The following is a 14,255-nucleotide window of genomic DNA, read 5'->3' as shown; positions in this document are numbered from 1 at the left end:
CCGTAAGTCAGGGGAGGAAGAGCACATTGTGTGAAGTTAAATTTTGCACTCCTGGGGTCAGCTCTGCAGTCTGCTGGTACACCCCATTAACCCCAGGGACAAAGTACCAGCCTGGATTTGCACACACACCTGATGGAGCACGAGGTGTTGCCACTGCACTCTTTGCCACAGCTATTTATTCACACAAGAACGACAACTAAAAAGTTAGTTCACAGTCTTGATTGAGCTCAGGACTTTATAAATATGACAGGATTGTCACACTGGAGGCCAACCACAGCCCTCATCTTTCTTTCTGCAAAGACAGCTCAACACAGAACGACTCAGAGCCACCCATCTCTTTGACTGCTTTAACAACAGGCACGAGCACCAACAGACGTGTATCTCACACTGCCAGAGAGAGCCAGAACAGCTTAAAAATGCATCTGGGTCAGTGGCTGCCTCAAGTAGAAGAAACGGGCTGCATGAGTGAGTATGCCCTACAGAAACATTACCCTGTGGACCTAACTCCTGCTGATGAGGACAAATAGGCCCTTTTAGAGCAGGATTTTTAAAAGCAAAGTGATTTGGGAATACAAGTCCCAGAGGTTTCCCCGGTGCCTCTGGAGCACAACCTGCAGGCTCTAAAAATTCTGCCCTTAAACTGTACTCAGCTTTGTAATGTTGAAACCCCTGGTGATATTTGGCCCGTGGAGAACAAGTTCCAGCAATTCATCTTGGCACACAGATACCATCTCTTAATCAAATATCTATAATCATCAATTAGGCCTCCAAACATCTCAGTTCACTAGAAAGAAATGGTTACCTTAATTATACACGCTGAAATAACCCACGGGTGGCTAACAGAGAAGATGGGATTAGTTACAGTTACACGAGGAGTTACAGCCAGGCTGCCCAGCTCGGCTCCATTCAGCAGCTCTCCCTCCCCTCTCATCCCTGCAGCACAAGCAATGGCCTTTTGCAAAGCCCCACACACGCTGCACGGGGAGCAGGCACACTTACATTCGCTCAGGTCACTCTTACGCACAGGAACGAAGCTACCTGTAAGCATCAGCACGTATGTCTTTGCACTGCCAATTAAACAGAACTTCGTTGCAATTACCCCTACTAAGCGGCCTGTTCCGGCTCCGGGATCTGCTTCGCTGTCTCTGAAGTCGTGACCTCCGGAGCAGACGATAGTAGTAGGACGGTCTCCCAGAACTTTTCCTGCTGTTCATTGACATTTTTCTGTCTATTTTACACATACACGCATGCAGGCACAGGTTCACTCTCCCCTCTGGCAAAGTAGCAACAGTTCCAGCGTGTAATCAACGGGAGGTTGTTCTGTGCAGTGGAAAGGGAGAGGGGGGAAGAGGAACTCTTCACTTTACACATTTAAGAAGAAAAACAACAGGAAGAAAACATGAAAAAGACAGAAAAAAAAATAAAGGAACGCGGCACCGGAGTGCATGTCTCAGCAGAGGGAGGACTTGCAGCAAGCAAGATAGACTGTACTAACAATTCCTGCCCCCAAAAAGATAAGCGTGCTGGAGTTGGAATAGGAAGCCAGAGTTGGCCTGGGCTCTTGAAACATGAAGAAAAGGCTGGAAGAAATCCTGGACTGGATCGTCCCCACCAGACAGCAGCATCCGACCGAGCAGCACTGGAGGAAAGCAACGCCTGCTGCAGGAGAGCAGCCGGGCAGCCTCTGCCTGCCAACAGCTGCACGCTCTGGGATGGAGTGCCAGGCAGCCGGGCTGCAGCAGGAGGCAGCTATGGAATATGGGGCAGGGAAGGGTATAACGATCTCCGGGCTGTGGGACACATGTTAATAATCATCGTGGAGCAAAAGCCCCGGAAAATAAAGTGAAACTTGAGAGGGGAAAACTTTAATTAGAACTTGAATGAACAGAGCTCCAGACTCCCCTGGAGGCCCATTTCCTTTCAACATTCAAACTGAGTTATAGCACATCCCAGGAATTAGAGAAAGAGCCTATTTACCATTTGGGTTCTGATGGCAGTGAAGATTCTGTCTCCGGCTCATATTGCTCAATAAAATTACATTGCGTTGGGCAGAATTAACGCTTTAAACCATGGAAGAAAAGCAGAAAAGAAAACAGAATAACCAGACCAAAAATTGCGCTCCAGACTTAGTTTTGAAAGGTCAGGTGAGAGGTGAATTGTCCATATTCCTCCACCAAAGCTCCTCTGTGGGCTGGCACAGATCGTGCTCTGCAGGACAAGCAGAGAGCACTGCAGAAACCCTGAGCTGTGGCCAAGGACTGAGCGTGCTGCCACTGCTCGCAGGTCGGCAGATAACAGAAACATCTCATTGGAGTGGGGTGAACTGGAAAACACGGTTTGCACAGTGCCTCTCTGTAGTGTGTCCTATTTCTCTTCTTTTTCACAGACATTTGTGCAGATGTATCTCTGTGGTATCTGTAGGTAGGACCAAGCAGGCTAGGCTGAGGACGAGCTGTGTTCCCTGCTTGTTGGAGCTTCTGCAGGAGTATGAAAGCTTTCCTGGGTTTTACCGAGTTGTGTCTTCAGTAACAAGAGGCAGAAACCACCCGGCCTTGGTTCCCTGGTGTGACATCTCCTGTCAGTGCTTCATGTGGGAAACAAAAAGCCTTCCAGTTCTCCTGAGGAGTGTCCCTTCCTTATCACCAGCAATCCTCCCTTCTTTCAGCATTTTGTAAACTCACATAGTCGTGAAAAACGTTAGAATTTTATAAAACCTGTGCTGTCTTATTTACAGATTGTGGAGGGAAAATATGGTATTCATCAGCAGAGAAAGACCCTGCCGGGACAGGAAACAAGCCTCAGTCTTCAGTAAAGTCCATGCCTGGTTTTGAGGCCACACATAAGGAATTCAACAGCTTTTAGACTGCACAGGAATGAGCCAATCACTGGGGCAATGACAAGTTCAGGTCAAGGAGGGAGCTCCAGCTGGACAGCAGAGGCTCCATCCCCTGCTGCAGGGGGATGCTGCACAGGACATTGCTCTGCTTGCACCAGCTCCAGCTGTCACCCAGCCCCACAACACATCACAGCAAGAAGGAGAAGGCTTTGATTTACTGCATGTCCGCTCTCATCTTGTTATCCAGAATGTAGAGTTTTTTCATATTTGGGTAGATTAAAACACAAAAAATAATAAAGAAATGAGAAAAAACATTTCCCAAGTGACGAGAGACTCATCCTGTGCAGTTGATTCAGTTTGTAAATAGGGCCAAGAACAGCTATAAGACAGCGATGGGAAAATCTGAAAATACTGAGGTTCAGTAACAGATCTGTAGACAAGAAGCCAAATACTCATGCCTCTCTCTGAGTTTTGGTATCCTAATAATTGAGCTGGTAGCTTAAAAGAAGCTTTTTCCTATTATGCTTTTATCATTTTAAATGTCTTTAAAAGAGCTGATCCACTTCATTTTTTTAACTCTTCATTCCCAAGAACAACAACAAAAAAAGGCACTGATGGAACTGAAGTTGAAACAAAACCATTTAAAAGCTCATTCAAATTCAGACAGTCCAAAAGGGTGAGGTCCACCTGGGTTGGTTCTGCCTAATTGGAGCCATGTGGCTCATCCTCCAAGGACCTGGGATGCGGTGGGATGCAGACCAGCATCCTCACCTGGGTGTGCAGGTGGGAATGATCAGGAGATAAGGACGGCGGTCCTGCTTTCAGTGCGCATTCACTCACGTGTACCTGAGCATCTGTTCCACGTTTAGAGATATTTTTGTTAATCAGCTGAGTACCTTCAGAAATGTCCATGCAGGTGACCATAAAACAGGAGAAGTTAATGAGGGACTATAAACTATCATGACAAGAGAAAGCAGCCCTGCAATAAAAGCATAAGCGGTTGGGAGTTTCGTTCAAGTTTAGCCAGCTTGCCTCTGTCTCTCTCACTTCAATGAAGTTTGTGAAGGTTTTAAGTTCAGATGCTGCATAGCAGCAAGCAACAAAATGAATGACCCGTCTGGGAGGGAACGTGACTGCTCTGGACCTTTCCAATTAATCCACTACTATTTTTTTTCTTCCTTTCTTCTTCCTTTTTTTTTTTTCTTTCTGAAAGCCACATCCTGACACAAACGCTCTTTTGTGTGTAGCAGAATCTACCACTTGCAAACCTTAGATGTATTCACTGTTCTGCAGGAAAGCTGACCACGTTGGAATCTATCTCTACAGCAACACATCACAGTTGTGCTGTTCCCTCTACGAGGCAGAGTGATGGGCTCAGTTGCTGGGCCCTACTGAACTCTCCGTAAGAGGAGCCAAACAGCGGTGATTCTGGGGTGCCAGCACTGAACAGTAACCTAACCCATGAAATTAAATGCCCACCAGAGTGTAACATCTCAGTAAAATACCCAGTTGTTACACCACTGAGATTCAGAGGAAGGCTACAACACCCACAGCCAGCCTTGCGTCCTCTGTCATCTCCCTCTGTTATCCTGCTTATAAGCTCTCCTAAGACTGGATTTATTGCACTCCTTTACCAAAACTAACAGCATGTGAATAAACTGTAAATTAGCACCAAAATAAGTTCTGGGCCGGAGAGCTACACAAATGTGGGTTTGTTTGCTTTGACATCAAAAGAAGCAGGATGCTGCCTGAGGGTTTGCTCAGCTGCAGCGGGGCTGTGGGCTGCACGGGGCTGCTGGAAGACATGCCTCTCGGGGGCTAACACTCTGCTTTTTATCATTTGTTTATTGCTTTGTGCTGGGAAAATAATGACTGCATTTCAGAATGCATGTTGCCAATGCAGACTATACTGTTACACCTCTTGCTTTCCCAAAGGACTTCACAGGGAAACAGTCATTCCTCTCAACTCCCTCAGACTTCATGGCAAGGAACCTGAATCCCTTCTTCTGAAAGTAAGGGTTTCATTGCTTTATTGAGGGCGCAGTCCTGGCCCTGAAGTAAAGTTATGAGGATACACTGATTTGTACATTGGCCTCTGAATTTACCTTCTGGAGGAGAGCAGCTTTAGTTCATTTCATTTCCCACATTTGTTCCACAAAGAACTGAACAGAAGCTTTGAAAAGTTAGCAAAATAAAGAAAAAAAGAAGTAGTTGCTTTGCATTGGCCAGTATAGAGGGGAATGGTGGACGTTGGCTGAATTCCTAATTGGCGTTTGGTCAGAGAACAGCAGATCTATCAACACGAAGCTGACAACATCTGAGTGCTGCCCTGCTCTCCGTGTCACGTATAAGCACACTTCTGAAGTGCCAATACTTCTCTCACAGTCTGAGGCAATGAATAAGGGAGTCATCTCCAAGGAGCGTCAGACTTTATAAACAAAGGATTAATACAAGTGTTCTTGCTGGATCCCGGTCGCTCTCCCGATTTGCCTGCTCGCATTTGCTCTCAAGTTCATTATGGTACGCAGTTCAGCGCCCTGTGAGCTGGCAGGTTTCCAGCCTTATTGCCTCAAGGCTACCAGGGATATATAAGCTCATACACAGAGCCAGAGAGGAAGGCAATTTCCTTTGTATAAGAAGAACTTAACTTTCAGCTCAGCTCTCAGCTCTACTCCTACCAATAGAACAGACTGGTTTTCAAGCAGCGCCATAAAAGAAGCTGGTGCTGAAACTGTTCCACTCCATCCTTGCTCACATCCCAGCCCCCCAGCAGCTTGGCCTTTAGGAAGACCTTCAGGCCTTTAGGAAGATCCCCCCCGCCTCTAGGCAGAAAGGCACTGCTGGGGGCCCTTCCTGCAGTCTGAGCAGGGCCTTCCCTGCTCCCAGGTACCACCTCCAAGGAAAACGAGAAAGGAAAAAGAAAAAAGGAAAGAAAAAAGAGCAACTGAAGAAGCAACGCAGTCAACTGATTCCAAGCTTTTCAGAAAGGGTGGTCAGGCACTGCAATGGATGCCCAGGGAGGTGGTGGAATCACCGACCCTGGGGGTGTTCAAGGAAAGACTGGATGTTGTGTTGAGGGACATGGTTTAGTAGGAGCTATTGGGAATAGGTGAACGGTTGGACTGGGTGATCTTTTAGGTCTTTTCCAACCTTAGTGATTCTATGATTCTATGATTCTAAGCGAGAACACTCTCCAAACAGGAGAACATTCAGAAATGCATTAGAGAAGTAAGTAACCACACTTCACCTAGCAGGAGGGCTGGAGCCAACAAGTTAAAAATCCTAAAAGTTAGATCTATTTTACTTTTTTTCCTGCTCTGGTAGGATGGATTTGATTTGGAAGAAAAGAAGCAATGTAACGTTTTCTGATTTTTAACTCTGCTCCTTAGAAAATCTTCAGTGAAGGAAAATTTCATATACACCACTAATAAAATACTACTTTCCAATATTTTAATGGGAAACGATTATTTTAATGTTGCATAGACAAATTAATTTCCTTGCCACCTCAGGTGGATGGTGTCAGCTCTTTGATTGTCTCACAAAAAGATGGCTCACAGATTTGGAAGCAGAAAGAGAAACATTTAAATTTAAACGCACAATTAATGGTTCTCCATTCATTTGTATGTAACAACCCTATGGGATGGTCTTGCTGTCTGTCTGGTGATGAAATCCAAATGGAATTGGGGAAGTTATTTTATCTAGTATAAATATTGAATGATATGAGTAGAAAAAGGCAAAAGGAAGAATCAATTGAATATTAAACAAGAGTTAAGGAGGTGTTGCACAAGTGACATCAGAGCACGAATCCTTCAGCACTCCCTACATACAGGCCATTTACAGCCATCGTGTGTGGTGCCTGGAGATCAGTGTTGTATGGCTGTGGGATCTGTGTTGCACACCACCAAACAAGAGATGATTCCTTGTGCAAAGCACTCCCAGTCTAATGAGCTGCACACGATGGCCCACACTGCGGGCAGCAACACCATGCCAGGAATGGAGGATGGAGCCCGGAGAGATGTGAGTGAGGCCATGAGGAAAGGCTACAGCTGAGCCTGCACCCCCAGCCCTCCATCCTTGCCCAAAGAACTGAGCAGGCTTCCTTCTCTCTTGTGACAATCCTCTTGTGATGAATAAGCATTAAGTGTCAGTGTCTTTTTTTCTACAGTGTATTCCATCCAACAGAGCACTGATGCTTTTGCAAATACTTGTTCAGCTTTTGAATACTTGTTCAGCTTTTCTATGTACTTGAAATGTACATAGATTCTCTTTTTCACTCAGGAAAAACAAAAATTTCAAATGAAAGTGTGAAATGTTAAGGAGGAAAGTCAAGTCTTTGGCTTTTAATACATTATGTCCTGATTTTGAGGTGTGAGCAGGTATCTCACAGGAAGACTGAAGCAAGAGAAGCAGAAATACCGCCTGGGAATTTTACCTCCAACAAATCTGCCAACCAGCCAGCTGAGATTTGGACCTCAACATTTCATTTCCCTACACAGCCAGCAGCTTCTTGACAGGGAGATTTTGGTACAACGTTCCAGCTCCCAGGCACAGAAGGCTGACAAACACTTTTCATGGTGCTGTAGTGGCTGATGAAGGACACGTGAAGAGGCTCATGCAGGAAGGGCTGCTCGGTCCCCAGGCAGCTTACAGAGACAACAGGGAGAGCCAGGGCGCCTGGGAACCCAATTGGAGGTGTTTCCTGCTCTGCACAACGAGCTCCTTAGGGCAGAGAACAGGGAAAGGCCCAGGGACTGACCTCAAAGCTGAACGCTTCCTGACTGCTTCCCGGTAGAACAATAGAGCTAAAGAACACAAACTTTTTCAAATCAGCTTCCAGCTAGCTGGGGGAGACCAAAACAAAACCTTCATCGACTCTAGATTTATTTACACATATCCCTGACAACAAAAAATGCCCTACTCAAACAATCTGCTTTATAACCTGACTAGTAATTGCGCTAATAAAATGTAGGAAGTCTAAATCTATCTTAAGATTCGTGCATCATTTCCACAGACCTAATTAAGTCATTTGACACGTGGACTAAAGGAAATTGAAGAAGAAACTTTTGCCAGAATCAAACATCCAATGCCTCAGAACAGCTTGCTGCTTTAAATAACTCAGGAGGGAAAAAAAACAACACGAGCGTACAATCTCCATTGTACAGCAAAAATTCCCACAGCAAACCTCACAGCAAAAAAGAAGAATCTTGCACAAAACCCCACATCAAACAAAGCCCTCCACACACAGATCGGAGCAGTACAACGCTCCCGAGCACCACGTGTCCTCTGTGAGTAGCTGCCGGGAGGAAATGTTTGTTTAAGCCTGCTTATTCTTCACAAAAAAAGCTTATTACTAAAACAAAGTGTTAACAATGATTCATTGAATGATTAGCAGAGTAACCTCAGCTCTGTGTTTCCAAAGATTTCCCATTTCCTTCTCCAAGACAAAACTCAAGCAGCGCTCTGTTGTGACCCTGCGAGCCGACCCGCGGGTTTGCTGTGAACTCAACTTACAGCCAACACAGCCGCATTCACTGCCACTCTTTTATTCGTTCCCTGAACACAACGCTGCTGTGTGCGGGGTCACCTCGTCAGCCAGGCTAAAACAAACACGTTTCCTCATTGCAGAGGCTGCAGCCATAAAGCATTCCCTGCGGCGGCTCAGCAGCGCCGCGTGCCGCTCCAGCTCGGCGCTCCCACACCTCCGATGGGAGAAGGACCAAAGTTGTTCTGAGATGAACCCCATCAGCGTTGTGACACGGCTGCTCTCACCTGCTGTCTGTGCAGTCATAGGCAGCGGTGGGTTTTCTTCCCCCCACGTCTGCAGTAACATTCACCGCAGCATTACCGCATCGCGGGGCATGTTGTTCCTTCACACCTGATTGTTACTATTTTATAAATGGCTTCTTTCTTCAAATCAAACGTTGTGAAATAAATCCTTTGGTCAAAAATGTTTGCATTGTGATTTCAGTTGGAAATACACGCACTTTCAAATGTAAATTAATACGTTTACTTATATTTAGTGAAAAGAAATATGAGTGAAAAAGGGAAAATGACTTTTTCGGGGTCAAAAACTGAAATATGTTCAAGGTTCTCAACTTTACTATCAGCAAATTTTAATTAAAAGAAAATTACCCTTGGGTTAGGAATCTAATTATGAGATACAAAATAATAGTAAATTATTACAGGAAACTATGTATTCTCTCTTAGTTTTGATGAACATACTCACTTTACCAAAGGAACTATTTCCTAAATGTATTTGTATTTTGAATTTCAGCAGTAACCTTGCTGCCGTGTTGCTTCAGGGAAGGTGACGAAGGTTTGGCACCAGTGGCTTCCTATGCCAAGTCTGTTGTTGGAAGCAGAAGTGTCAGCTGTTTGTTATATGCTGTAATGGAGTGGCTCTCCTGTGCGGTGAGCTGAGAGGGCAGGAAATCCATCAGCAGTTCTGCAGGCTGCTGCAGGGCATTGTCAGCCTTCTTTGCATGGAAGCATGATCTGTCCTGACTCAAAGTGGGGAGGAGAGTTTTACAGGAAGGTCAGTAACTGTGCACAAACCTTGATGTCATCTGGGGAACCCGGCTCACCTCCCAGAATGCCACACAAGGGCACTTGGATTCACACAGCTCTACAAATCAACACCCGGGGCATTTAATCTCATGATACCGTCACGCTGAAGGCAGCATCTATGCTGACGAGTGAAATGGAAGATTAAATGTTTGCACGTGCTATATAAAACTTACTTTTTGATTAATTAATAGATTAGATATCTCTAATTCATGTTTAAATGCCTGATAATGATCTTACATTCCTATAACACATCACTGATGTGTGTACGCACAATTCAAACTTCATTCTCCATGTGACAGATTATTTTCTTCCTTTCCTTGACACATAATTTGCAAACTATACTACAAATGTAGTTGCTTGTTTTACTTTTCTGGCACCAGATTACACTTCTAAGGAATGTTTCTGGCAAGGGTGTTCTTTAGCCATCTCCCTTATCAGACTTGCATGACAGCACATGGCAGAAAACACCATCCATTTAAAAGCATACCCCAGTAACAAGTTAAAACACTAAAATGTGTCTATTGTTTTTAGAAATTGCTTTACAAAGCCAACTGGAAATCCTTCTGTCAATTTTTAAACACCACTGTGAGAGTGGCTTGTTTTAATCCCCCTTCTTCCCTCTGGCATGAAGTCGAAGCGCAGCGACACAGAGAGAAGACTGGGAGAAGTTATTCACAGTCAGCAGCCTGCAAAAAGTGAGAACTCTACTGAAACAGCACCCAGTGACAAAGGCTCCGCGTGCTGCAGTGAGGATGGATACTGTGAACGTGAAGCTGCGGTGACACCAGCATTCACCTGCAGTCCCCAAGCCCTGCTGTGCCATGACCCAGTCGCTCAGACCCACAGATCAGGAGATGCGAACCTTGGTGACCTCACAGAGCCTGTGTGGAGATCTGGTTGATAACCCGAGAGATGGCACCCCATACTGAGGTGTTAGAGAACACCCAGGAAGTCACGCAGGCATTCCCTCGCAGTGATGATGCAGTGCTCTTCTACTGCAGCATTGGTTTGAACTGAAGAATTTCTGCTTGTGTCCCATTCTTACTACAGATCCTCCATTCACAAGAGTAACTGCCTAGTCCAAATTCACTTCACTAATATATACTTCTATAGGGAAAAAGCTCAGCAAAAAACTCCTACTGAATCCATACTGCTTATTCTTCTAATAGTGTCTCTTCTACTGGGTTATCAAGTCTCTTTCTTCTAGCAGCTGCAAAGGGTATCCAGTGACACTTGACAAGCTTGTCTTCATGCTCCTGGTACATCCACATGGCAGCAGCCTTGGATAATCTGGTGTCCAGAGTTTGTACTATTTAGGAGTCAAAATAATATTTCAGTGCAAAGAAAGTTGATGCTTAATGTTAATAATTTTCTACTGCAAGCACAGCACAATCAGCCCTCCGAAGTACTGTCAATTGAAAATGATTTAGAATGGGAAATGTTATTATTATTCTTGCTAAGCACAAACAGCAGGACAGAGCACAGCAAGACTAGCAAGGGGAAGCATAAGGGGGAAGTACAAAGACTGTGGGAAAAGGACAAGCAAGAAACAAGCCTGATTAATAAGGAAGCTATGCTGACTGTGTGGTGGATGAGGATGGATGGCAGAGGTATGGATCAAAACTTCAGTTCCTGTGAAAATTAGGATACGAGGTAAAACCTTTCATTACAAAATGGCAAACCCTGGTTAAAGCAGGTCACCACATTCACCATCCTACTTCTCCCCAGCCTTCCCATTCAAGATCTGATCTCCAGCAGATGTTTCATTGGAGAAACTCATTGTCACAACCCAATAAAAGTACATACAATGCCATGTAAGCTCTGACAAGACAACTGGAAAAGTTTTCGAGTCTTCTAATGCCTGTTTGGTGTTTTATTTAAAGTAATTGGGTGCCTGGAAACACTCTTCCTGGGAGACACAAGTAATTGTTCCTAATACACAGAACAAACACATGGCCACTCATGGACAGCAATGCAGGCATCACATAATTTCCTTATTCCCCATAGTGAAAAAATCAACTCGATCTTTGGCCTCCTTGACCTCATAACAACAGGTACCTCTGAAACAAATGTGTGATTCTCTAAAAGAGAACTAACAATGAAATGGAACAAAGAGCTGGTCAATACTTATAGTTGTTCATTAGGAATGTTCTACCTACATTCATTATTTTCATTTGAGAAGTAAATCAAACCTCAGCTACAACTGAAAATGCAAAATTTCCAAACAAATTGTACAAAGAATGAAATGTTCAGTGTGAATTTGATAAAAATCACAACTGAGCAGCACCCAAGCCATGCATTCATAAATACATCAGAGTGGAAAGAGCCCCACCAGGCTGCCCACTGCAGCAGAAACCGCACAGCGGTCTTTGCTAATCTCAGCCTCACCCCAAACTCTACCTTTTTCTTTCTAAATCCTCCCCAGGACAAAAGTAGAATCTCTTCTGAAATGTAAAGGCTCTGTAATAAAATCTAGAAACAACATATGGTACAAATATCAAGCGTGAACATCTCTTCCCATCTTGTGCGTTTCAAAGACTGTGCAAACAGCACTTTTCCCTCGTTTTGATCCTGCAGCCAAAATGAGTCATCTGTGAACAATTACGGCCCTGGCAGGGGCCTGACTGTTTGAGAATGAAAGGAAACACTTTATTATTGAAATGAACAGTATGCCAAGCCAAGAGGCGACTGCAGAGAAATGTTAAGAGTCCTTTGTCCTCCTTTAGCCAGCAGAATGGAAAGCAGTGGGTGCAGCTCTCTCCTCTCAGATGCCCCATAGCACCTAATTTCAGTAGGGGCTCTGCAAAAGCGAAGTCTGAGCTGTGATGAAGAGCGAGTGTGTATGCGACCCGAAAAGAAACAGAGTCTCAAAGCAGGAGGCCAGGCTTCAGAAAGTGTTGGTTATTCCTGGCTCAGTCCTCCCAGAGGAGCTGCGAGCATATGAAAGGAACATGCAGTCAGAGGCCACAGAGCTGAAATCCAAAACTATTAACAGACAGTTGCTGAGAGTTTGGTGCAGGCTGCGTTTAACAGGCTCTTCTGAAAGAGAATGAATGGAATTCCCCTTGACAAGAAAAAATAGCAACAGGACAGTTTAGCAGGGCCACTGATCTTCCTACTGGCAGCTCATTTTGAGCACTGATACTACTCTGTTTTTGATGCCTACTGTCAGGAGGGGGTACATAGGGTCTCTGAACTACAGAGGAGCAAATCATTTCCAATACATTCTCATCTTTCCTTCCGAGAGCAGCCTGCAGAGGCAGGAGGAACAATACCATAACCCTTGCCCAGAGCCTACAGACTACTTAAAGGCTGTTGAGGTTGATAGGATGACAGGAGAGGGCAGTGAACACAGAACTGCAAAGGGAAGGGGTAGGGCAAAAGGTCAGGGAAGAATCTGGGAAGAGCAGGTTTTGCATTCTGAATTCAGTCCCAACCCCCGATAAGAAATATGTTTGAGGAAGATCTTGAGATTAATGTTGTGATTCCAGCACACCTCGGGTCGGGGCATCAGCCAAACAATGCCTCTCACTGCTTCGGTTGTGCTGTGCTTTGAAAACCTCTGGAACAGATTACAAACAGATTACAGCACTGTTATGGCAGCTCGGGCAGCACTGGTCCCAGCGCGATGGAGCGTGGCAGGCGGGGTGCCAGGCTGGGCACTGTGCTCTGCAGTGCACAGAGAAAGCTGTGCAGGCCTACCAGCCCAGGAGGCTCCGTCTGGCCAAGGCTAATATACAAAACTCCAGTGAGGGGTAGAGAACGCTTACAGCGCTGTATTTGTCTTGGTAGTTGAGCGCCAAGTAGTAATCAGCACTGGAAAAGTGCTCCTCCATTTGGAGTCTCGTGCAGATTAGCACCCCATGTTTATGTATGAGACTAAATGCAACAAACCCCAAACCTGAACTGAAGGGATCTGGGCTCGTCACTTAACGGCACTTCTGCTCTACCAGAACTCATTCTACCCAGAGATACAGATTCCTGCAGGATGAGCTCAGTCAGCATAAGACATCTCCATCTAAACAAGACAGTCTGGCAGACACTGACGAAACCGAGTGGTAAAATACTTAACAGCAATGCTGAGAACAGATATCCCAGTGCCACAGGAATAGGGAATTTCCCAAACACTCATTCATTGCCACTCCATGAAACACACTACGGTTGCCTTTGCACTGTGTATGGTAATGCAGCATGGAGATGACAGAGCTACCTCAAACCCCACCTTGGCAGCAGCTGCAGCACTGTTTTGTTGAGGAAGCGCCGCTGCACGCTTCATTTTGTAACACACACAGGTGTGCATAAATCAACACTGTACAGAGCCTGGTGAAGGTTTTGCCAATGGTGTCTGTGCTTTGGATCACATGCATTAGTCGTAGACTTGTCTCAGCTTTTCTGAGCACTCCTAAGTAATCCATGAACCTCGAGATCCATCACTGTTTTGTCTGTTCCATCAGAAATCGGTTTCAAACTGATCCACACAGCTCAAAGACAGTCATGAAGGTCTCATTCTTCTGAGGACACAGAGGAAAAATACTAAAAAACTGCTGTTGACGCAGAGCGCAGAAGGATGCAGAAATGAGGAACCCTTCTCAGTTAAAACACCAGAACTGCTAAGTGCCATGTTAGCATTTCTGAGTCCAACGCAATACTGTTACATAATGCATATAAATCTGCAAGCAAATACAAATGGGATCTTTTGTTTTTTCCCTCCATCGCACCTTAGAAACTGCCAAAGCAAAGGCTCCAGCCCGAGCAGCGCCGAGCAGAGCCCGCATTCCCCACCACCCGGCCGGCTCCGTTCCCGCACAGCTCTGCTGCCCCCCGACGGCCGCATCCCCCCGCCCCTCCCCAT

General features: G+C 45.3%; 1 protein-coding gene across 4 annotated transcripts in view; it reads right to left on the bottom strand.

Annotated features, from left to right (window-relative positions):
* LOC125702400 (DAB2 interacting protein) overlaps positions 1-14,255 on the bottom strand; it is a 152,011-nt gene that overhangs the window by 123,803 nt on the left and 13,953 nt on the right. For 2 of the 4 annotated variants that reach the window (XM_048965568.1, XM_048965567.1), the window contains exon 1: positions 1,100-1,499. The exons of 1 other annotated variant lie outside the window; for it this stretch is intronic. In XM_048965568.1, the coding sequence (XP_048821525.1) occupies positions 1,100-1,241 (142 nt within the window). In that variant the 5' untranslated portion in view covers positions 1,242-1,499. Of the gene's footprint in view, positions 1-1,099; positions 1,500-14,255 lie in introns of those variants that run through there. One more of the 4 variants, XM_048965566.1, reaches the window with a different exon arrangement.

This window comes from Lagopus muta, chromosome 19, assembly GCF_023343835.1.
Source record: "Lagopus muta isolate bLagMut1 chromosome 19, bLagMut1 primary, whole genome shotgun sequence".
In the NCBI taxonomy this organism is placed as follows: Eukaryota; Metazoa; Chordata; class Aves; order Galliformes; family Phasianidae; genus Lagopus; species Lagopus muta.
Note: the sequence above shows the minus strand (reverse complement) of the source record. Positions and strands in the feature narration are given on the sequence as shown.